At 43.5% G+C, this 23457-nt stretch overlaps 1 protein-coding gene across 7 annotated transcripts in view; it reads left to right on the top strand.

Moving 5' to 3' along the window:
• Positions 1 to 23457, top strand: part of AUH (AU RNA binding methylglutaconyl-CoA hydratase) — a 151624-nt gene that overhangs the window by 57901 nt on the left and 70266 nt on the right. For 6 of the 7 annotated variants that reach the window (XM_045575037.1, XM_036420059.2, XM_036420062.2 and 3 more), the window contains 2 exons: positions 18278 to 18370; positions 20834 to 20890. The exons of the other annotated variant lie outside the window; for it this stretch is intronic. In XM_045575037.1, coding sequence (XP_045430993.1) covers positions 18278 to 18370; positions 20834 to 20890 — 150 coding nt within the window. The remainder of the gene's footprint in view (positions 1 to 18277; positions 18371 to 20833; positions 20891 to 23457) is intronic. 7 annotated transcript variants of the gene reach the window in all.

Below are 23457 nucleotides of genomic sequence, written 5' to 3' on the forward strand. Positions count from 1 at the left end.
GTTTACTGCCTGTGTGTTCTTCTAGTTTTATAATTTGGGTCTTACATTTAAGTCTTTTTTTTTTTTTTTAAGATTTTTTTTTAAAGGTGTCTTCCTCATTCATCTGGAACTTTCTCCCAAGTAGATAAAATGAGCAGTCTTCAGTGGAATTAGTTATGCCCTGGTTGGAGTTTTTTTTTCTTAATCCTCACCCGAGGATTGAATGTTTTTTTGCATTCTTTTAAAAAAAAATTAGGTATTTTTATTTTACAATATACAAAATTAATCTGTTATCAGATTGTAGGTACAAAATAATTAGCCATTTACATACAATAAACATTAATATTTCAAGAAAAACGATTTTAAATGTAATAATGTTACATGCAGTAAACATTGATATTTCAAGAAAAATGATTTTAAATGTAATAATATTACCAAAACTGTACTAATATAGTATAACATTATAAAAGTTGTAGGAAATATTAAAAATCTGCAAATAATAGGATAACTTCTATTTATTCTAAAATATGTTTTTTTTCTCTGGCTTTGTTTATTATATTCCACAAATCAGTGAGATTATATGATATTTATCTTTCTCTGACTGACTTATCTTGCTTAACATAATGCTCTCCATGTCCATCCATGCTGTTTCAAATGGTTAGAGTTCCTTCTTTTTTACAGCAGAGTAGTATTCCATTGTGTAGATGTACCATAATTTTTAATCCACTCATCTGCTGATGGGCACTTAGGCTGTTTCCAAATCTTAGCTATGGCGAATTGTGCTGCTATGAATTTAGGGGTGCATATGTCCTTTCTGATTGGTGTTTCTAGTTTCTTGGGATATATCCCTAGAAGTGGGATTACTGAGTCAAATGGAAGTTCCATTTTTAAAATTTTGAGGAAACTCCATACTGTGCTGCACCAGTCTGCATTCCCACCAGCAGTGCATGTGGGTGCCTTTTTCTCAGCATCCTCGCCAGCACTTGTCCTTTTTTGATTTGTTGATGGTAGCCATTCTGACAGGTAGGAGATGGTACCTCATTGTTGTTTGATTTGCATCTCTCAAATGATTAGTGATTTTGAACCTGTTTTTATATGTCTCTTGGCCTTCTATATGTCCTCTTTTGAAAAGTGTCTATTTAGGTCCTTTATCCATATTTTGGTTGGATTGTTTATCTTCCTTTTGTTAAGTTGTATGAGTTCCCTATAAATTTTGGAGTTTAAACCCTTATTGGAGATAACATTGTTTTGTTGATGGTTTCTTTTGCTGTGCTTTTTATTTTGACGTGGTCTCATTTGTTTATTTTCTCCTTAGTTTCCATTGCCCTAGGAGCTGTATCAGCAAAGATATTGCTATGATATATGTCTGATATTTTGCTGCCTATGGCTTCTTCTAAGGTTTTTATGTTTTCCCGTCTTATGTTTAAGTCCTTTATCCATTTTAAGTTTATTCTTGTGTATGGTATAAGTTGGTCTAGTTTCACTCTTTTTGCATATATCTGTCCAATTTTCCCCACACCATTTATTGAAGAACCTATCTTGACATCATTGTATTCTCTTGCCTCCTTTGCCAAGTATTAATTGAACATAATGGCTTGGGTCAATTTCTGGGCTCTCTGTTTGGTTCCATTGATCTATATGTCTGTTCTTGTGCCAGTTCCAGGCTGTTTTGAGAACAGTGGCTTTGTAATACTGCTTGAAATCTGGTATTGTGATCCCTCCAACTTTGTTTTTCTTTCTCAGAATTCCTGCGGCTATTCGGGGTCTTTTTTTATTTTGGATGAATTTTTGGAGAGTTCTTTCTAGGTTTGTGACATATGCCATTGGTATCTTAATGGGGATTGCATTGAATCTATAGATTGCTTTGGGTAGTATGGACAATTTAATTATGCTGTTTCTACCAGTCCGTGTTTGTTTATGTTTTCCTCTATCTCTCTTTTCAACATCCTGTAGTTTTCCAAGTCAGGTCTTTTATCTCCTTAGTTAAGATTTTCCTAGGTATCTTAATATTTTTTGTTGCAGTGGTAAATGGGATTGTTTGTTGGTTTCTTTTTCTGTGAGTTCATTATCTATACCAATAGAAGGGTAATATGCTAATTAGAGCAGACATCTTCTGGACCACTGTCCTGACGTCCTTCCTGACAATGCAGGCCCCGGGTGCCTGCTGCTGCAGCCGTATGGGAGAAGCCGCCCCACCCGCGGTCCCGAGGCCCTGGGGTGAAGAAGCCAAGCCGCTGTGGTGCTGGGATGAAGAGGCCAAGCTGCCCGCAGTCCCGGGGCGAAGCTGCTAGTGGTTCTGGGCTCCAGCTTAGCAAAATCTTGCAGGAGGAGAATTCTTTCTGGGTTTCCCTAAATTTCCTCAGCCCCTACTCACCCACAGCAAAGGCACAGAACAAGTGAGTTCCCTTAAATAAAAATAGGTCTCCAACAACTGATCTGGTGGGCCTCTCTCATCACAGTCATTTGGACTGGATGGCATTTGAGTATTTATCTAGGCACATGACATAGAAACACAAGCTCAAGTCATGATCTCTGCCCTTAAATAATTCACAATCTTATTAGGGCGAGTGGATGATAAAAGTGCAGTAATGACATCTGAATATAAGGCAACAATACAGGAGGAACAGAGGCAATTGCTAGGGTGATTTTCCAACAATTAGTACAAAGAGTATGTGCTATGATTTAAATAAAAAAAATGTGTGGAAGTAGCTGCTTCATGGGCATGGCATCCCTTCCTATTTTATAGGAAGGTGAGTTCCATGTGAACTGTGTACTATGTATGATATTTGAGACACAGGACAAGGGAGGCCCTAAGGATACTATGCTTTGATATTTGAGACATTCTTTATTGTTCAATGTGATTTATTTCCGTATGCCTCAGTTTTGTAATAGTTAAATTACTAGGATAATATATCTTGCTGTAAAATATTACTAGAAGATCAAATGATCAGGTGACATTTATTGTTATCCTACCTAATAAAAGAGTAATGTGCAAATTAACCACCACTCTGCTACACCCACCAGCCACACCCACCAGCCAATCAGAGCAAGTATGAAAATTAACCCCAACTAAGATGGCTGCAGCCACAGAGAGCAGTTGAGAGGCTTGGGTTTCCCCGGCAATAGAGGAAGCCAAGCTTTACACCTGCCCTTGCCGGCCTAGGCCTCCATTCAAGGCTACAAAGTTTCAATTATAGAAGGTAAACAAATCCATACAGAAATGGCGGTAGCCACAGAGTAAGCAGGAGGCTTAGCTCCCCTCTACGCTACAACATTTCAATTGTAGAAGGTAAATAAATTCCAGATATCAGGGCCTCTGCTTGGGTCGCCGGGGGGCATTGCTGACCTGCAAACTACCATAGGCCCCTCACCCAGGTCACCCCACGCCCCAAGAGAACCCCCACTCTGATTCAGGACTCTCTTTAGGGCAAACCAGCTGGCCCCTACCCATGCACCAGGCCTCTATCCTATCTAATAAAAGAGTGATATGCAAATTGACCATCACTCCAACACACAAGATGGCTGCCCCCATGTGATCAAAGATCCTGCCCCGATGTGGATACAAGGTGGCTACCACAAAATGGCCAGCAGGGGAGGGCAGTTGGGAGGCACCAGGCCTGCAAGGGAGGGCAGTTGAGAGGGACCAGGTCTGCAAGGGAGGGCAGTTGGAGGTGATCAACCCTGCAGGGGAGGGCAGTTAGGGGTGGCCAGGCCTGCAAACAGGCTGGCAGGGGAGCAGTTAGACATCAATTAGGCTGGCATGGGAGTGGTTAGGGGGTGATCAGGCTGGCAGGCAGAAGCCGTTAGGGGCAATCAGGAAGGCAGGCAGGCAAGCAGTTGGGAGCCAGCAGTCCTGGATTGTGAGAGGGATGTCCAACTGCCCGTTGAGACCTGATCCCGGTGGAATTTCATGGACTGGGCCTCTAGTTTTTTATAAATGAACACAATCTCTGGCATGCTAAAGTGTTAGGTATTATACAAATATTGAGATAAGAAGACGTACAGGCTTGATTACAAGTGAGGTTTACTATCACAACCCAAATTTATTGCTTATAAAAAAAGCAGGAGCCAACTAGAAACTGAACCAAATATTAGCCCTTGAAGGGCAAATGTAAATTGAATAAGCTTTGCTATTACAAGAAAGAATTCAGAGGCAAGAATGAGAAGCAGATTGAATCCACTCTAAGTTGCCATTCAAGAAAAAGAATGGTATACTATGAAAATACTTAATACAGATTGTAAAGAGATTTGTTCAAAGAGGATTTCCTAGAGTAGGTGGCATTTCAGTTATTTTTTTAAAATGTGAAGAGATTAGCTAGATAAGAAAAAGGTATAGGAGTCCTGGATTGGAGAGGGCACAGGTCAGGCTGAGGAATCCCCCTGCCCGTGCATGAATTTCGTGCACTGGGCCTCTAGTTGGTATGTAAAAAAGCCATAGATTTCTGGTTGTTAATTTTGTATCCTGCTCCATTGCCAAATTTATTTATTAAGTCTAGTAGTTTTTTGATGGAGTATTTGGGGTTTTCTATGTACAATATCATGTCATCTGCAAATAATGATAGTTTTACTTCTTCTTTTCCAATTTGGATGCCATTTATTTCTTCTTGTCTGATCACTATAACTAGCACTTCCAGTACTGTGTTGAATAGTAGTGATGACAGTGGACATCCCTGTTTTGTTCCTGTTCTTATGGGAAATGGGTTTAGTTTTTGCCCATTGAGTATGATGTTGGCTGTAGGTTTATGTTGAGATATGCTCCCTCTATTTCCACTTTGCTGAAAATTTTTATAAAAAATGGGTGTTGGATTTTGTTGGATGTTTTTTTCTGCGTCTGTTGACATGATCACGTGATTTTTCTCTTTCAGTTTGTTTATGTGATGTATCACATTTATTGATTTACAATGATTATACTAGCCTTGCATCCCTGGAAAAAATCCCACTTGCTCTTGGTGTATGATCTTCTTAATGTATTGCTGGATGCGATTTGTTAATATTTTGTTGAGGATTTTAGCATCTATGTTCATCAAGGATATTGGCCTGCAATTCTTTTTCTTTGTGGTGTCTTTATCTGGTTTTGGAATTAAGATAATGCTGGCCTCTTAAAAAGAGCTTGGAATGTTCCTTCCTCTTGGACTTTATGAAATAATTTGAGGAGTATAGGTGTTAATTCTTCTTTGAATGATTGTGAAAACTCCCCTGGGAACCTGTCCGGACCCAGGCTTTTGTTTGGTGGAAGTTTTTTGATTATTACTTCTATTTCATCAGTTGTTATTGGCCTATTCAGATTTTTCCTGATTTATTTTCAGAAGATTATATTTTTTTTCTAGGAATTTGTCTATTTCATCCATATTGTACAGCTTGTTGGCATATACCACAGTAGTTGTTCATAGTATTTTCTTACAATCCTTTCTATTTCTGTGGTGTCAGTGGTTACTTCTTGACTTTTTTCCCCCCTGATTTTATTTAGTTGAGTCTCTCTCTTTGTTTCTTCATGTGTTGGCTAATAGTTAATCAATTTTGTTTATCCTTTCAAAGATACAGCTCTTGGTTTCATTGTTGTTGTTTTTCGTATTGCTTTAGTCTCTATGTTATTTATTTCTGCTCTAATCTTTATTATTTCCTTTCTACTTACTCTGGGCTTTTATTGTTGTTCTCTTTCTAGTTCTTTAGGTTGTAGGGTTAAATAGTTTATTGCTGATTTTTTTTTATTTTTTTAAAGTATGTCTGTAGTGCTGTGAACTTCCTTCTCAGGGCTGCTTTTGCTATATCCCAGAGATTTTTGGGTTGTTGTATGTTCATTTTCATTTGTTTGCAGGAAGTTTTTGATTTATTTCTTGACCCCATTGGTAATTCATTCATTGTTTAATAACATGCTATTTAGCCTCCATGTGTTTGAATGTTTTGGGGCATTTTTACTGTAATTGATTTCTAATTTCATTCCACTGTGATCTGAGAAGATACTTGATATGATTTCAATCTTCTTCAACTTTTAGAGACTTGTTTTGTATCCTAACATGTGGTCTGTCTTTGTGAATGATCCACATGCCCCTAAGAAGAATGTATATTCTGCAGCTTTGGAGTGAAATCTATAATTGTCAATTGAATCTATCTGATCCAGTGTGCACTTTAGTCTCTGTTCCTTGTTAAGTTTTTGTCTGGAAGGTTTCTCTAGTGAAGTCAGAGAGATGGTAAAGTCCCCTACTATGACTGTGCTGTTGTTGATCTTTCTGTTAACGTCCTCTAGAAGTTTTTTAAAAATATATTTAGGTGCGCCGAGACCGGTTTGGCTCAATGGGTAGAGCGTCGGCTTGGGGACTGAAGGGTCCCGGGTTCGATTCCGGTCAAGGGCATGTACCTTGGTTGCGGGCATATCCCCAGTAGGGGGTGTGCAAGAGGCAGCTGATCGATGACTCTCTCTCATCGATGTTTCTAACTCTCTCTCTCCCTTCCTCTCTGTACAAAATCAATAAAATATATTAAAAAAATAAAAAAATATATATATTTAGGTGCTCCTATATTGGGTCATATATGTTTACCAGGGTTATAGCCTCTTGTTGGATCGATCCCTTTAGTATTATGTAGTGACCTTTCTTGTCTCTTGCGATGGCCTTCATTTTATTTTATTTTTCAATTTCTTTATTAAGTTATTACATATGTATCTTTTTAAAAAAATATTTTTATTGATTTTTTTACAGAGAGGAGGAGAGAGGGATAGAGAGCTAGAAACGTCGTGAGAGAGAAACATCGACCAGCTGCCTCTTGCACTCCCGCTACCGGGGATGTGCCCGCAACCAACGTACATGCCCTTGACCAGAATTGAACCTGGGACCTTTCAGTCCACAGACCGATGCTCTACCACTGAGCCAAACCGGTTTCGGCTACATATGTATCTTTATCCCCATTACTCCCATATACCCCCACTCATGCCCTCACCATCCTGTTGTCTGTGTCCATGGGTTAGGCCTATATGCACACATACAAGTCCTTTGGTTGATCTCCCCCCTTTACCCCCACCCTCCCCTACCTTCCCTCTGAGATTTGATGGTCTGATCGATGTTTCTCTGTTTCTGGATCTGTTTTTGTTTATGTTGTTCATTATATTCCACAAATCTCTGACTTATTTCGTTTAGCATAATGCTCTCCAGTTTTATTCATACTGCTGCAAATGGTAAGAACTTTTTTTTTTTTTTTTACCGCAGTATAGTATTCCATTGTGTAGATGTACCACAGTTTTTTAATCCACTCATCTGCTGATGGGCACTTAGACTGTTTCCAAATCTTAGCTGCTATGAACATAGGGGTGCATATATCCTTTCTAATTGGTGTTTCTCGTTTCTAGAAGTGGGATCACTGGGTCAAATGAAAGTTCTATTTTTAATTTTTTAAGGAAACACTATACTGTTCTCCACAGTGGCTGCACCATTCTACATTCCCACCAGCAGTGCACGAGGGTTCCTTTTCTCCGTATCCTTGCCAGCACTTGTCATTTGTTGATGATAGCCATTCTGACAGGTGTGAGATGGTACTGCATTATTGTTTTGATTTGTATCTCTCTGATGATTAGTGACTTTGAGCATGTTTTCAAATGTTTTTTGGCCTTCTGCCTTCATTCAAAAAATATCTGTTTAGGTCCGTTGTCCATTTTTTGATTTGACTTGTTTATCTTCCTTTTGTTAAGTTGTATAAGTTCCCTGTAAATGTTGGAGATTAAACTTTTATCAGTGGTAACATTTGCAAATCTGTTCTCCCATGTAGTGGTCTTTCTTGTTGTTTTGTTGATGGTTTCTTTTGCTCTGCAAAGCTTATTTTGATGTGGTCCCATTTGTTTATTTTCTCTTTATTTTCCATTGCCCTAGGAGCAGTATCAGTGAAGAAATTCCTTCGGCATATGTCTGAGATTTTGTTGTCTGTGGATTCTTCTAGTTTTTTTATGGTTTCCCATCTTATATTTAAGTCCTTTATCCATTTTGAGTTTATTTTTGTATATGGTGTAAATTGGTGGTCTAGTTTCATTCTTTTGCATGTATCTGTCCAATTTTCCCAACACCATTTATTGAAGAGGTTGTCTTGACTCCATTGTATGTTCATGCCTCCTTGGTTGAATATTAATTGAGCATAATGGTTTGAGTTGATTTCTGGGTTCTCTATTCTATTCCATTGATCTATATGTCTGTTCTTGTGCCAGTACCTGGCTATTTTGAGAATAGTGGCTTTGTAATATAGCTTGATATCTGGTATTGAGATCCCTCCTACTTTGTTCTTCTTTCTCAGGATTACTGCAGCTATTCAGGGTCTTTTTTAATACTAGATTTATTTTTGAAAGTTTATTCTAGGTCTGCAAAATATGCTGTTGGTATTTTAATAGATTGCTTTGGATAGTATGGACGTTTTGATGATGTTGTTTCTATCAATCCATGAACACGGTATGTTCTTCCATTTGTTTATGTCTTCCTCTATCTCTATTTTCAGTGTCCTGTAGTTTTCTACATATAGGTCCTTTACCTCCTTAGTTAAGTTTATTCTTGGTATCTTTATATTTTTGGTGCAATGGTAAATGGGATTATTTTTTTGGTCTTTCTGTAAGTTCATTATTGGTGTATAGAAATGCCATAGATTTCTTGGCATTAATTTTGTATCCTGCTACATTGGTGAAGCCTTTATTTTAAAGTCTATTTTGTTGAATATGACTGTTGCTACTCCAGCTTTTTTCTTTTCCATTTGCATGGAAAGATTTTTTCCATCTCTTCACTCTCATCCTGTTTGTGTCTTTTGTTTTTGAGGTAGGTCTCTTGTAGATAGCATATACCTGGGTCATGTTTTTGTATCCATTCAACTACCCTACACCTTTTGATTGGAGCATTTTATCCATTTACATTTAAGGTTATTATTGATAGGTACTTATTTATTGCCATTTTAATTTTGTATGGATAGGTTTCTTTCTCTGTTTCTTCTCATTGCATCAATCCCTTTAGCATTTCTTGTAATGCTGGCTTGGTAGTGATGAACTCCTTTATGTTTTTTGTTTATTTATTTGTTTGTTTATTTGGAAAGCTCTTTATTTGACCATCTATTTTGAATGATTGCTTGCTGGATATAGTAATCTTGGTCTCAGATTCTTGCTTTCCATTACCTCGAGTACTTTAAGCCATTCCTTTCTGGCCTGTAGAGTTTGAGGAGAAACCAGGTGTCAGCATTATGGGAACTCCTTTGTAGGTAACAGTTTTCTTTTCTCTTGCTGCCTTTAGGATTATCTCTTTGTCTTTAATTTTTGGCATTTTAATTATGATGTGTCTGAGTCCATGGATCTGTTTGGGTTCTTCTTGTTTGGGGTTCTCTGTGCCTCCTGCTCTTGTGTGACTCTTTACTTTACCAGGTTAGGGAAGTTTTCTGCCATTATTTCTTCAAACACCTTCTCTACACCTTTCTGCCTCTTCTTGTACACCTGCTATTCTAATATTGTTATGTTTCACATTGTGCCACAGCTCCCTTAGCTGTCCTCTGTCTTTCAATTGTTTTTTTCTTTTTGGTTCTCTAATTGAGTGATATTTTCAACTCTTATCTTCTTATTCACTGATTCAAAACTCAGCTTCCCCTAATCAGTTGTATTCCTTCCAATGTGTTCTTTATTTGTGTTACATCATACTGTATTTCAGACTGTTCTTTTTTCATAGTTACTATATCTTTTTTTCATGCTGTTGAGTATTTTTATCGTCATTATTCTGAACTCTGATTTGGATAAAATTTTTTAATATATATTTTTATTGATTTTACACAGAGAGGAATTGAGAGGGATAGAGAGTTAGAAACGTCGATGAGAGAGAAACATCGACCAGCTGCCTCTTGCACACCCCCCACTGGGGATGTGCCCACAACCAAGATACGTGCCTTTGACTGGAATCGAACCCGGGACCTTTCAGTCCGCAGGCCGACACTCTATCCATAGAGCCAAACCAGTTTCGGCTGATTTGGATAAATTTTTTATCTCTGCTTCATTTATCTCTTCTTCTAGAGTAGGGGTGTCAAACTCAATCAGAGAAGGGGCCAAAATCTAAAATCCAGCCTAAATCGCGGGCCGAATGGTTTACTGAACAGTCATAAACTGTCATTGTGATGGAAACGCAGCGGAGTGCAGTGATGACAGCGCGGTGCGGGCCACATTGCAAGGCCTGGCGGGACGGATTTGGCCCGAGGGCCTTGTGTTTGACACACGTGTTCTAGAGCAGTGTTTCCCAACCTTCTCTCATGATGAGAATCACCAGGTGGAGTTGTTAAAACACAGATTCCTGAATCCCAACTAAGAAGTGCTAAACTAGAATTTTTGGGAACATATAGGTAAAATTGTATACTTAACTTAGTGCTCTGTATATAAGTCTTAGAGCACTAGTTAGGTATGCAATTTTACCTATATGTTCTCAAAAATTCTAGTTTAGCACTTCTTAGTTGGGATTCAGGAATCTGTGTTTTAACAACTCCACCAGGTGATTCTCATCATGAGAGAAGGTTGGGAAACACTGTTCTAGAGAATTCTCTAGTTCTTTCCTTTGGGAGTTGTTTCTTTGTCTCTTCATTTCCTGTTTGGGTTTGTGACTATGTTTTAGGTAGATCCTCTACACCTCTCAATCTCCAGTGCAGGACTGTGTTAAAGGCTGTTTCTGACTAGTACTTAGATCAAAGACTCAAAGCCTCCAGAGACCGCCTCTGCTTACAGACAAAGAGGATTTAGTCTTGAATTGCACCCAGGCAATTGTCCTCAGGTGTGGGGAGAGTTTTTTCAACCTGACGGGCAGTTTCTTCTGCCTGGAGGCAAATAGTCTCTTTTAATCTCCTAAGTGGCTTCTGGGCAAGGTGTTTCCAATATGGTGTGTCTACTGTTTTCTTTCCCAGGCAAGGCAATGCTTATGTGGAAAAGATGTCCTCCGCTGCATCTATAATAGACGGAATGGCTCCGTCTAGGAAACTTGGGGTGTCTGCCTTCTGAGCTCTATCCCCGGAGTCCCCAGCCCTGGGTTCTGTTCTTACAGCTTCAGTCCACTTCACCCTTTCCTACGCTGGGTGGCTCCACTGGGAGTTTAGTGTATTGGCCCTTTAAGGGAGTGCCTGAATTTTCAGCTGCTACTCCCTGGCAGACAGCACCCTACTGCTTTGCTTTTCACCGTCAGTTGTTATGTGAGTGTCCTCCTCAGTTCTGGTGCTCTCTGCTGGGGAGCCCAGGTTGGGGGTTAGATCCCAGAGTTCTCAGTGGCACTCCCTACCCTCCACCCCCCCACCTCCAGGACTTCAGTTGCAGTGGGTGCCCAGCCAGCCCTTTTGTGCCTCCACCCCTCCTACCAGTCTCTCTGTGGTCTCCACTTTCAGTCCTCGGCATCAGAGTTCTCTCCTGTGAGTTTTCTGTTGATTATTCAGGAAGTTTTTCTATGTTTTAGTTGTAATTCCAGCTGGGAGCATGTCTGTGCAGCATCCACTTACTATGCTGCCATTTTTAATCCTCAGTAATGTTTTTCTGTTCATTGATTTTTAGAGAGGGATGAAGGGAGAGAGAAAGACAGGTAGAGAAATGTGAGAGATACATCGATCCGTTGCCTCCCATAAGTTCCTGACTGGGGATCAAACCTGCAACCTTTTGGTGTAGGGGACAACACTCCAACCAACTAAGCCACCCAGCCATGGCATCCTGTTTGGATTTTTACTGGGTTTGGACAAAATTCACTATCTGAGGAATGTTATAAAAAGTGGCTGGAGCCCTAGTCTGTTTGGCTCAGTGGATAAAGCATTGGCCTGCGGACCAGAGTCCCAGGATCAATTTTATCAAGGGCACGTACTTTGGTTGTAGGCTCCTCCCTAGCCTGGGCCCTGTTTTTCTCACATCAACGTTTTTAAGATTTTTAAATTGATTTTTTTAGGGTGGGAGGGAGGAGGCAGGAAGGGAGGGAAAGAAGAAAGGAGATTGAGAGAGGAAGGGAAGGATGGAGGGAGAGATGGAGAGGGAGGGAGAGATAGAGAGGGAAGGAGGGAGGGAGGGAGAGAGGTGAGGATAAAACATTGATGTGACAGTGAAACACTGATTGGAATTGAACCAGCAAACCTTTTAATGCACAAGACAGTACCCAGCCAACTGAGCCACACCAGACAGAGCTTAAGTATTTTGTAAAATGGAATTTTTTTTGGTGACACTGGTTAACAAAATATTCTAGGTTTCAGATTCGCAATTCTACAGCACATTGTCAGTACACTGAATTGTATGTTGAAGTCAAGTATCTATGTCCATCATATAGTTTTCAGCTAATTTTGATTTTGTTTCTATTCTTGAATGATTTCAATAAAGTTAGTATACTGGTAGTATACTACTCATAAGGGCATTCCTTTTGAAACATTGATTCCTCAGTTTTGTATAAGACCATTATTTTTAAACCAGTGGTCACCAACTGGTGGTCCGCAGACCACTGGTGGTCCATGAGGTCCGAAAGGTTGGCGACTGCTGCTTTAAAACAAAACCAGATTTAAAAACCATGACTGACACTACCTTTTGTGTGTGTGTGTGTGTGTGTGTGTGTGTGTGTGTAGTAATTAGCCTGTTTATATTTTTAGAAACGTCCAAAATCTTACGCTATGTATTATATCTGAGTTGAAAGCAGACCCTGTCTTCCCTTTTCTCCACATTCATGGTTTTCTGGCCTCAGCTGTCCTCCCCATGGGTGTCCTGCAAACCCCTGAATAGAGTAGAACCTCCTTTACACCCTTTATTTTCTTCTTAAAATAGCAACACTTCCATTGTTTGCTTTATGTTTTTAGGAGCATTTCAGAGGATTATTATCTTCCTTGTCATACCTGGCTTATTTCCTAGTACCAAACTCAAAATAGCCTCTGACCCCATTGATTGCATAACGTTGAGTCACACTTTCTTCCCTTTGCCTTTGGGAGTGGCCGTGCTCCCACAGGCCCGTTCATTCTGCTGCACTCTTTCCTATACAACTGCCATTTGGATATTTCTCAGTTCTTTGAACTGGTAATCTGCCCTCCTAGAGCTATGCTTTATTGAGTTTTCCCTAAGATTATTAAATGCTCCCAGGTAGAAATACTAGATGTAAAAACTGGCATATTAACTATGAAACTAACATGTGTTTTGAGATGACTCATATTTTCCTGAAAAAAATTTACTTAAGAAAAACATCTTTCAACTGTAATTAAATAATTAATTTTTAAAAAAGAAAGAAAATCAGAGAAATATTAGGATTATGTATAGTTTCAGGATTCATAATATTTTAAAATGGTTGAAATTTAATTGCTCATTGAATACTAAGCTGTACTATTAAATAATTCCTTAGGAGGAAAAATGTATTTAATGATTTTTACAATGCTAATTTATGTTAATTAATATTTGAAAGTACCACGTAGTTTATTTAATGATTTGAATATGTTCATTTTTTTTTAATAATGACCCCACATTTCTTGTCATTTTGTATTATGTATTTCATACAAGTTGTAATTTTTAAAACTTCTATCCTCTTGAGGAAATTTCTTAAGCTCTTAACTATCAAATTTAAAAACATTTTCCCATTGATTTTTTTTTAAATATATATTTTATTGATTTTTCACAGAGAGGAAGAGAGAAGGATAGAGAGTTAGAAACATCGATGAGAGAGAATCATCGATCAGCTGCCTCTTGCACACCCCCTTCTGGGGATGCGCCCACAACCAAGGTACATGCCCTTGACTGGAATCGAACCTGGGACCTTTCAGTCCCCAGGCCTACGCTCTATCCACTGAGCCAAACTGGTCCCGGCTTCCCATTGATTTTTAAAGAATGTGGGGGTTGGGCAGGGCAGGGTGGGGAGAGAGGAGAGAGAAACATCAGTGTGAGAGAGATAACATCGATTGGTTGCTTCTAGCATGTCCTCTACCAGGGCTGAGGATCAAACCTGCAACCTAGGTACGTGCCCTTGACTGGGAATCGAACCTGCAAGGTGCATAGGCCCATGCTGTAACCACTGACCCACACCAGCTTGAAAACGTTACTTCCAAAAGTTTTAAGTGTGTGGAGGAAAAAGTGTTATATTCTCTGATTTCAAAGTTAAGAATACTGAAGCAATGAGAAGATTCATTTCAGTACTCCTGCCCCTCACTTCCCAGGTCAGCATATTTGCATTTGTTTGTTTCTACTCATTTTCTACCCTGCGTCATGTAAACCTGGACTCTAAGTTATGTAGAACCTGCTCCCTCCCACACCATTGTGTTTTATCAGCATCAGGCTAGTTTACAGTAACTCCCATAGGGATGGGGAAGGGAGGGCATTCTACTAATTTATTTGTGTTTTTTTATGTACAGTAAAATTTTTAATGACTTCATATTTTTAGAATAAGGATTTTAAACTTTCTGTCGGCTAATTGTGATATTTGTAAGTATATTGATTTGAGAATACTACTTCAAATGGGGAGTGAAGCCTTACCAACTCTTTTTGAGGCATTGGTCCCTCTGAGTTGCAGTGTTACCATTGTAAATGACCAAGAATAGTAAACGTCCCGCGTTCTTTCTGTTTGCTTCAGGGCTTATGAAGCATGGAACATTATTTTTGTAATTTACAGCCGATTTATTCCTTCAGCTCTTCTACTTAGTCTTTCTTATCAGTGCACAATTGGATGTGAAGAAAAACCCCCCTTTCCATATATATCACATCAATTTGTTCCTATCGATTTACTATGGTTGGAATTTTCAGAAAGGGAACTCACAGTACACATATTTCAGGCCTGAGTTTGCGTTTGGGGCCCTTTAGATCTCACTGTTGGTACCGCTGTCTGAGAAGGCAGCTGCCACAGCTCCCTGCGTGCCTCTGGCACTCGCTGTGCAGCGTTTTCCCAGGCAAGGGGCGAATGCCCGTCGCCCCCCTTGCTCTGGAAGCTTAGGAATGCTGCCACTTTCTTTCTGTAACTGTGTAGCCTGCTGATACTCATGCCACTTAAAAATACTAAGTGAAAGAAGTTATTAATAAAAAGCAAAGCAGGGAGAATGCCAGGTTCAACGTGAGGGACACAGCAGAAGCAGTGGAAACCCTTGTAGTTTGTCCCGGGCTGTAAGAAGCATCCTGCTGACCACCACTGCGTGACGTCATTGGTCTTTGCTTCCGCTGGCGTTGAGTTGGCTGCCCATAGGAAGGCTGAGGGCCATGGCACGTGACAGGGTCGTGGAGGAGCAACATGGCAGGCAGGGCACAGCTGGCGCAGAGCCGCGGGTGGAACTGCCTCGTGGGCCTGTAAGTGGTTTGGGCCTGAAGCACAGAGGCGGTGCCTGAGGCCGGAGAACAGGCTGTGCAGGTGGAAGAGCTGAGCTCATCTGGTGCCTTCTGTACTGGACTGTGCGTTTTCTCCCTTTGGATCCTCCATGTGGAATAAACCATTGTATAGGTTTTGTTTTGTTTTGAATGTACTTTTATTGATTTCAGAGAGGAAGGGGGAGAGAGAAAGAACAATGATGACAGCTGCCTCCTACACGCCCCCTACTGGGGATGGAGCCCAAAACCCAGGCGTGTGCCCTGACCGCTAATCGAACTGTGACCCGTTTCATAGGTTGACACTTAATCACTGAGTCACACTGACCTGTTCAATTTTCAATTTTAAATAGAAAGGATAGCGTAACTATGTTCGCACTTTAGGAAGATTATCCGACAGGAAATATGAAAGATGCTTTGAAGGGGCAAATTGCAGGAAGGTCTATTTGAGACTTCCTGCTGGTGGGAAATGAGGTTTCCGGACCTGGTGTGGGGAGGGAGGGGACTCGCAGATCTGTGAGCTGTTAGGCCTCACAAAGCAATAGGTGCAAGGCACTGGGAAGGAGGCACCTGGGCGCCTGTGGGTGTCTTACTTGGGTAACATGGTGGGTGGAGGTGCTACCAAAAGGGATCTAGCCTCGAGAAGAAGGGTTGATAGGAAGTTGGTTTGAACATGGAGATGTCTTGCAAGCAGGTGGCCATGGAGATTCAGTTTAGAGAGAAGTTTGGGTAGAAATTGGGACATTGGTGGTATTTAAATAGGGGTAAAGTTAGGATGGGGATGAGACCTCTTGGCAGAGTTCCTGTTGAGAGGGGAGGAAGGCAGAGGTAGATGGGAAGGCAGGAAAGACAAGGAAGGGCCTAGCAGGCAGATGAAGAGAGTACTCTAGGAGGAGGCGGTTCCAGGGTGAATGTGTCTGATCGTCAGTTTAATGGGGACCGGGTGATGCCCATTGGCTATGGGACAGTATCATGGTGCCCCTGGTAAGCGGGCAAGCACAGTGTGAGGAGCTGCGGGGGACTAGGCTGTGAGGGGGTAAGTGGGAGTGGGTCCAGAAGCTTAGAGGTAGCCGAGCTGAGGCCACAGCGAGGCCTAGGGGCGGGATTGAGGGGAGAGGGAGATTGGGGAGGTCGTAGCGGGGAAGGAGTCTGGTGAGAGCTTACCAAAGTGATTGCATTTTATTTGTAGTGACTGGAGATGACCTTGGGAGCCACTCAGATTAAGTTGCCATTATATTTGTTTATTGGTTTTTCTTCCTTTTTGTCAGATAAATGAACCAAGACATTGTTGTGTTTTTTCATTAAACTCATACTCTGTAAATCTGGCTTTCTGTTCTTTTCTTCACTGAGGCCTAAAGCACATCACAGGAAGGGAGCACCTTGGGTTCTGAGCTGCCTGTTCAGGTCTCACCTGCCCTGCCCTGCCGTGCTGCCAGGGTGTGGGCAGGGCCATGGTGCCAGGGCGCGGGCAGGGCTGTGCTGCCAGGGTGTGGGCAGGGCCATACTGCGAGGGGCGGGCCAGGTCACAGGGCTCCCAGCCTCCACAGTCTTTGCTCCTAGAAGTCTGAGGACTGAAGTCCTTCACTTCAGCACATTTGCATGTTTTCCAAGGGGTCGAGGGATGAGCTTTTTTGTGTGTGGAATTTCACATACCTGTGGAAGAGAGATTTTTAGGAATGGTACCTTTTTATTTTATCTACTAGAGGCCTGGTGCACAAAATTGGTGCATTGGAAGGTCCCTCAGACTGGCCTTTGCCCTCTTGCAGTCCAGGAGCCCTCAGGAGATGTCTGACTGAGGACATCCTTGCCAGCTGTGAGCCCAGCTTCTGGCTGAGCGGTGCTCCCCCTGTAGGAGCGCACTGACCAGGTGACAGCGCCTGCATTGAGCGTCTGCCCCTTGGTGGTCAGTGTGTGTCATAGCAACGGGTCATTCCACCATTCAGTCAATTTGCATATTAGCCTTTTATTATATAGGATTTTTATTTTACTTTTTGCTTGAGGCATAATTGACATAGAACATTCTGGGAGTTGAAGGCGTGTATTGGTTGAGGTGACATACTCTGCAGTGTGATGACCACCACAGCCTGGCTGACACTGTCAGGTCACCTGGGCTCTCTCCCGGGTGAGGACAGTTGAGATGGTGCCTCTTAACACCACATCCTAAGAAGCAGAATCCTTTCTGTTTTATTTTCGACTATGAGGATGTGAAGCTTTTTCACTGAAAAATTAGAATGCTTTTATGAATCTTGGTAGCAAGTGTCAGTGTCTTTTGTTCTGGGGTCATGAGCAAAGGTTTAAGCTTGACAAGAAAATATTCCGAGGTCAGTTCCCTTGAGGTGCTGGTCACTGTGGCGTCTTGTTCTGTAAGTGAGCAGCTTTCCTTTTCCGTGCTCGCCGAGTCGCCCAGCTCCACATTCCCACGTCAAACACCACATTCAGTCATGAAAATGAAATCTGAATATTTAAGTGTACAAAGGTCTCAGTAAGCACCATGCTGCTTCGGCACTCAGGAAAGTCTGGTTTGTGTTCCGTGACTGGCTACCCTTTTTGCCATCACGCTGTGGGTAGGTTCCGGAGCTTTCTCAGAGCCTCGTCCATCTGAGGTGTGGCATGAGGTGGACCTGCTGACCTCGCAGCTGCTGAGCATTGCTGGTTACTAAGGACAGAGCGGGTGTGTGCTGCCCCGAGCCAACTGGGCTGCTCTGTCTTGTTGGAGGAGAAGGTTACTTCCTCCGTCGAGGGGTCCTCAGCACAGGAAGCCGTGGAGGGCCGTGGATAAGTCATTTAGACTTGAAATCTGTTGATCAACAAAAAATATTCATGAAAGTATCTCAATAATATGGGAAGATTTAAAGGAACTATTGCACATTTATATGATGGAACAACAATGAAGGAAATGCTATTTTATTAAAGGCAAAAGGGACACAAAATTCTATATGTGATAGCCCATTAAAAATATATTTACAGGAAAAAAATCCAAGATCAATTATATAGGAAGGTTACTTACTAAAGAGCATGACACCTTTCTTTCTATTGCAGCCAACCTGCCGGTGCCAACGATCGCTGCCCTCGATGGACTTGCTTTAGGCGGTGGTCTGGAACTGGCACTAGCATGTGACATAAGAGTGGCAGGTGAGAATCCATCCCATTAAAATAACGTTTTTAAGATCAGGTGTGTTTTTTAGTCTCAGAAAATTCCAAATATTTTATTGTTGAATAGAATATTTAGGAGGAAAAAAAAATCACCTGTTGGATTTAATGAAGTGCTTCAGATTCCAGTGAAGAAAACCGTTTTCTAGTCTCTTGTTCACTCTTAGCAGCAGGAACGGAGAACAGGAACTGGGTCAGGCACAACTGAATCTGAACCGTGGGTCCTGCCCTTTTTGACCAGTTTGCTCCTCCCAGTTGGGGGAAGTCATGGGTGCAGTTGTGAAGATTGAGCGAGTTAACCTGTGGCATGTGTCTAGTCCACACACGTCATTACTGTTAGCTATAGAAATAGTAGCTTAATGTCCTGGCTCCCCTTCTTCCGGGGGGGTTGCTGAGGACTGGATGAGGTGACTATGAAAAGAACAATGGACCATCAGTGCTAGCCATGCACTGAGTGTGGACCTGGTGCCAGCTTCATTCTATCACGTGGCATGTGGTAACTCGTTAATCTCTGCAACAGCCGATGAGATAAGGACTGTGGAGCTTGCGGAAGCCGGGCAGAGAGGTGGAGCAACAAGCCCCAAGTCAGTGACTGCGCTGGGCTTGAAACCAGGCAGTTTGTTGTGAGCCCTCACGCCTGCTAGCCTGCCAGAGCACCGCGCCCTGGCACTGTCCTGTACAGCCTCCTGACCTAGGACAGAGCTGGTCCCTGTTCCCTCGGCGCGGGGCCCTGAAGGCTCCAGGACCAGGGGCTGGACACAGCAGGCAGAGAATAGTTGTCTCTGTTCTCCCAGGTTCCCACTTCCTTCTGGTAGAGCTGCCTGGTGAGCACAGTCCATAGAATTGTGTTTTCATAATTTTATGGTGACTTTCTTGGGATTTGTAGTTGCTAGTCCAGGCACACCTTTTCTCCTTTCCTCTTTATTTTGGATCTCTGTCTTGTCTGAAAAGAAGTGGCATAGCTGAGGCATGTAAAACCCATTTCTGAAAGAATGCAGCTTCTGGGAACTAGGATTTGGAGATGTAGGTAAAGGTGTTTTAAAGTAGCCCTAAGACAAACACAAAAGACACCTGTCCAGACCACCTGGGTCTTGAAAAGTGCTGTGTCCGACAGGGCACACGAAGCGGCCTGCATGGGGAACTGTCCCAACTGAAGAGTTCTCACTTGTCACACAGCCTCTCTCATCTCCACCTTCCACGCCGTCCAACTGGCTCAGCAGCCTCAGGCCACATTATGTATGGTAGTTACCACCTTTTGGCATCAAACATTATTCTCTGCCACGCAGCTTTTAGCAGAGAATGCTGGAGTCTCAATGTTCAGTGTGGGGCAAAAGTAGGCTTACAGTTGTTCGCATGGAAAGCAACAAAATAATTAAGAAATAATATCAGAATAAATTGTTTCACATATAGCTGTAAAACTGCTTTTGCTCCACCCTTATAGCTTAGACGCACATGTGTCAAACACTAGGCCCGCGGGCCAAATCTGTCCCGCCAGGCCTTGTAATGTGGCCCGCACCGCGCTGTCATCACTGCACTCCGCTGCGTTTCCATCACAATGACAGTTTATGACTGTTCAGTAAACCATTCGGCCCGCGATTTAGGCTGGATTTTAGATTTTGGCCCCTTCTCTGATTGAGTTCGACACCCCTAGTAGAGTGTTACTTATTTTCATAACCAAGTGCCTTCTGAAGCGATAAAAGGACTTGTGACATATTCGTTAGTAAACAGAATACAGTTCCCCCTTATTCCAGGGATCTGCATTCCAACACCCCTGGGACCTTGGGTGGCACTGAGCCCGATATAATATCGTGCTTTTTCCTCCACACACACGCCTTTTCACTAAGCAGTGTTTCCCACACTTCTCTCATGATGAGAATCACCTGGTGGAGTTGTTAAACTACAGATTCCTGAATCCCAACTAAGAAGTGCTAAGCTAGAATTTTTGGGAACATATAGGTAAATTGTATACTTAACCACTAGTTTGGGAAACACTGACTTAAAGGAAGCACTTTATGGCTTCTCTCCGGCATTCCCACTTTGCAAACATCACTACTCCCGCCCGAGGGCTATTCCTAAGTAAAGAAGGGGGTGCCTTGAGCGCTCTGAGGGCCTCCTGGCTCTGAGGGCCTCCGGCTGCTGAGCCACTGCTGAGCAGGCACATCTGCAGCTGGGACACTGCGCTGAGGGAGGATTCACAGCCCCGGTGGGCGGGGCAGGACGAGGGTCTCACTCCTCAGCACGAATGCAGTTTGAAACTGAGGAATGGCTTATTTCTGGAATTTCTCACTTAATATTTCCGGACAGCATTTGTCTTCAGGTTACTGAAACTGCACAGGGAAATTGTGTTTAAGGGGACTACTATATTTATAGCATGTTTAATGACTTTTTAAATCATCGTCAATGAATATGATTATGTGGATATTGATTTTCTTCCTTCCTTTTCAGCTTCCTCTGCCAAAATGGGCCTGGTTGAGACAAAGTTGGCGATTATTCCTGGTGGAGGTATGAATTGTTCCTGCCCATCTTGATTTGTTCTTAAAAAAGGGCGTAAGGCCAAGGTAGTCACCGAAAGGCCTCATTCTGGGGAGAGTCTAACGTCGTCGTGTGCTCCGCAGCCCAGACCTTCCTCGGCTCTCTCTGCTTCGGGGGGGGGGAGGCTGTGTCTATCGTGTGCTCTCTCCAGGCTTTTTCATACAGTTTCTTCAGTTTCATATTTTCTTGGAAGATCAGAGAGCTGCCAGCACTCACCTCCGCCGTGTGCCAGGTTTCTGGTGCTCTGCCGTGGGACAGAGCTGGGGGCAGTGGGCAGCAGCGTGCTGGTTCTGTTGCTACAGAAAGGCCAGCTGCTGCCTGGGAGGCTCACTGGAGGAAGTAGTTTCCTAGTGTTGATAATGAAATCTAAATCTGAAATGTTTCTTTGTTTCATGCAGAGAATTTGGAGATACTCACATTTTGTGAAGTTGTTAATTTAAAAAGTAGACTTCATTTGATGATGTGCACATTGATATCTTTTTTTTTTTAAAATCAATCTTTATTGTTCATATTATTACAAAGGTTCCTCATTTCTTCCCCCCTCCACCAGGTTCCCACCCCACCCTCCGCCCCCTCCCCATCCCCCATTGTCCTCATCCATAGGTGCACAGTTTATGTTCAGTCTCTTCCTCCCTCCCTTTCCCCATAGTAAATCCCTTTTCAGATAGTAAATCTGTTACTTAGCATTTTCTCATATCAATAATACCTCCACATGCCCAAGGATACACTTCACACAAAAGACATTTCCAAATAGGTCAACCAGCCTCATCCAGGCCCCACCCAAGGCACTCACAGATCAACACCCCAGCGCTATACTAACTCAACACATCCAGATCTAAGCCTTCATCACTTGATTCAGCAGACCCTCAAGTTCCCGCAAAAGTTTCCAGCCATGTCTGAGAGGCAGCCTTGGGGCAGGGGCAGGCGAGGAGCGAGCTGTTCTGGGCCTGGCTGCTCCAGGCCTGGCCTCTGTTGCTCTGGTTCGTTCCACAACCAGCTGCTCCGGGTCTGGTCACTGCTGCTCCTGACCTAGTTGCTCTGGACTTGGCTGTTGCTGCTCTAGGCCTGGCTGCACCCGACCTGGCTGCTCTGGGCCCGGTTGCTCCGGGCCCGGCCGCTCCCAGCCTGGCAGCACCAGACCCGGCCGCTCCGGGCCTGGCCGCTCCCAGCCCGGCAGCCACTGCTCTGGGCCTGGCCACACCAGACCCGGCTGCTCCGGGCCTGGCCGCTCCCAGCCCGGCAGCCGCTGCTCCGGGCCTGGCTGCTCCCATCCTGGCAGCCGCTGCTCCGGGCCTGGCCGCTCCCAGCCCGGCAGCCGCTGCTCCGGGCCTGGCTGCTCCCATCCTGGCAGCCACTGCTCTGGGCCTGGCCACACCAGACCCGGCTGCTCTGGGCCTGGCCGCTCCCAGCCCGGCTGGGAGCCGCTGCTCCGGGCCTGGCCGCACCAGATCCGGCTGCTCCGGGCCTGGCCGCTCCCACCCGACCCGGCTGCTCTGGGCCTGGATGCCCCAGGCACGGCCACTCCGAGCCTGGCCGCTCCCGGCCTGGATGCTCTGGGCTTGGCTACTGCTGATCTGGGCCTGGCTGCTCCCAACCCGGCTGCTCTGGGCCCGGCTTCTTCGGGCCCGGCCACTCCGAGTCTGGGTGTTTCTGGACTGGCCACCCTGGGCTTGGCCGCCTCCGCCTCTGGCCTGGCTGCCACGGCCACAGGTCTGGCTGCTCCAGTGCTGGCCGTTGATGCTCTGGTTCTGGCCGCTGCTGCTCTGGGGCCTGGCCGCTGCTGCGATGTCTTATTAGTATATGACTGGAATCATAGTAACAATGTAGCAAATTAATGGCAATATTGAGCCTTTCAGGCATGTTGTACCTGAATAGGTTAAAATTGCATGATTAGCCATCCTATATAATAAAGAGGTAATATGCAAATTGACCATCACACCAGCATATAAGATAGCCGCCTCCATGTGGTAAAAAGTGGCTGCCCCCATGTGGACACAAGATGGCTGTCACAAGATGGCCGGCAGGGGAGGGCAGTTGGGGGGTGACCAGGCCTTCAGGGGAGGGCAGTTGGGGGTGATCAGGCCTGCAAGGAGGGCATTTAGGGTGACCACGTCAGCAAGGGAGGGCAATTGGGGGCAACCAGTCCTTCAGGTGAGGAAAGTTAGGGGCAATCGGGCTGGCAGGCAGAAGTGGTTAGGGGCAATCAGGCAGGCAGGCAGGTGTGCGGTTGGGAATCTTGGATTATGAGAGGGGTCCCTGGTTGGGCTGAGGAACACCCCCCATCCCCTGTGCACAAATTTCATGCACTGGGCCCCTAATATCATTATAATAGTATTTATCCTGATAAGGTGTATAGGTTGTATAGTTAGAAATTAAAGCAAAACTCAGTGAGCCTGAAGACTGCCCAGATCAGTGTGTGTAGCTCACTAAGGTTTCTACTTCAGTAATCCATGGAAATGCTATTATTGGAGGTGAAAACATTTAACATCTATCTTACCAACCTTTTCACAATGATGAATTAAAACAAAAAAAAGGAT

The sequence above is a fragment of the Pipistrellus kuhlii genome, unplaced genomic scaffold (genome assembly GCF_014108245.1).
Source record: "Pipistrellus kuhlii isolate mPipKuh1 unplaced genomic scaffold, mPipKuh1.p scaffold_m20_p_61, whole genome shotgun sequence".
Classification (NCBI taxonomy): domain Eukaryota; kingdom Metazoa; phylum Chordata; class Mammalia; order Chiroptera; family Vespertilionidae; genus Pipistrellus; species Pipistrellus kuhlii.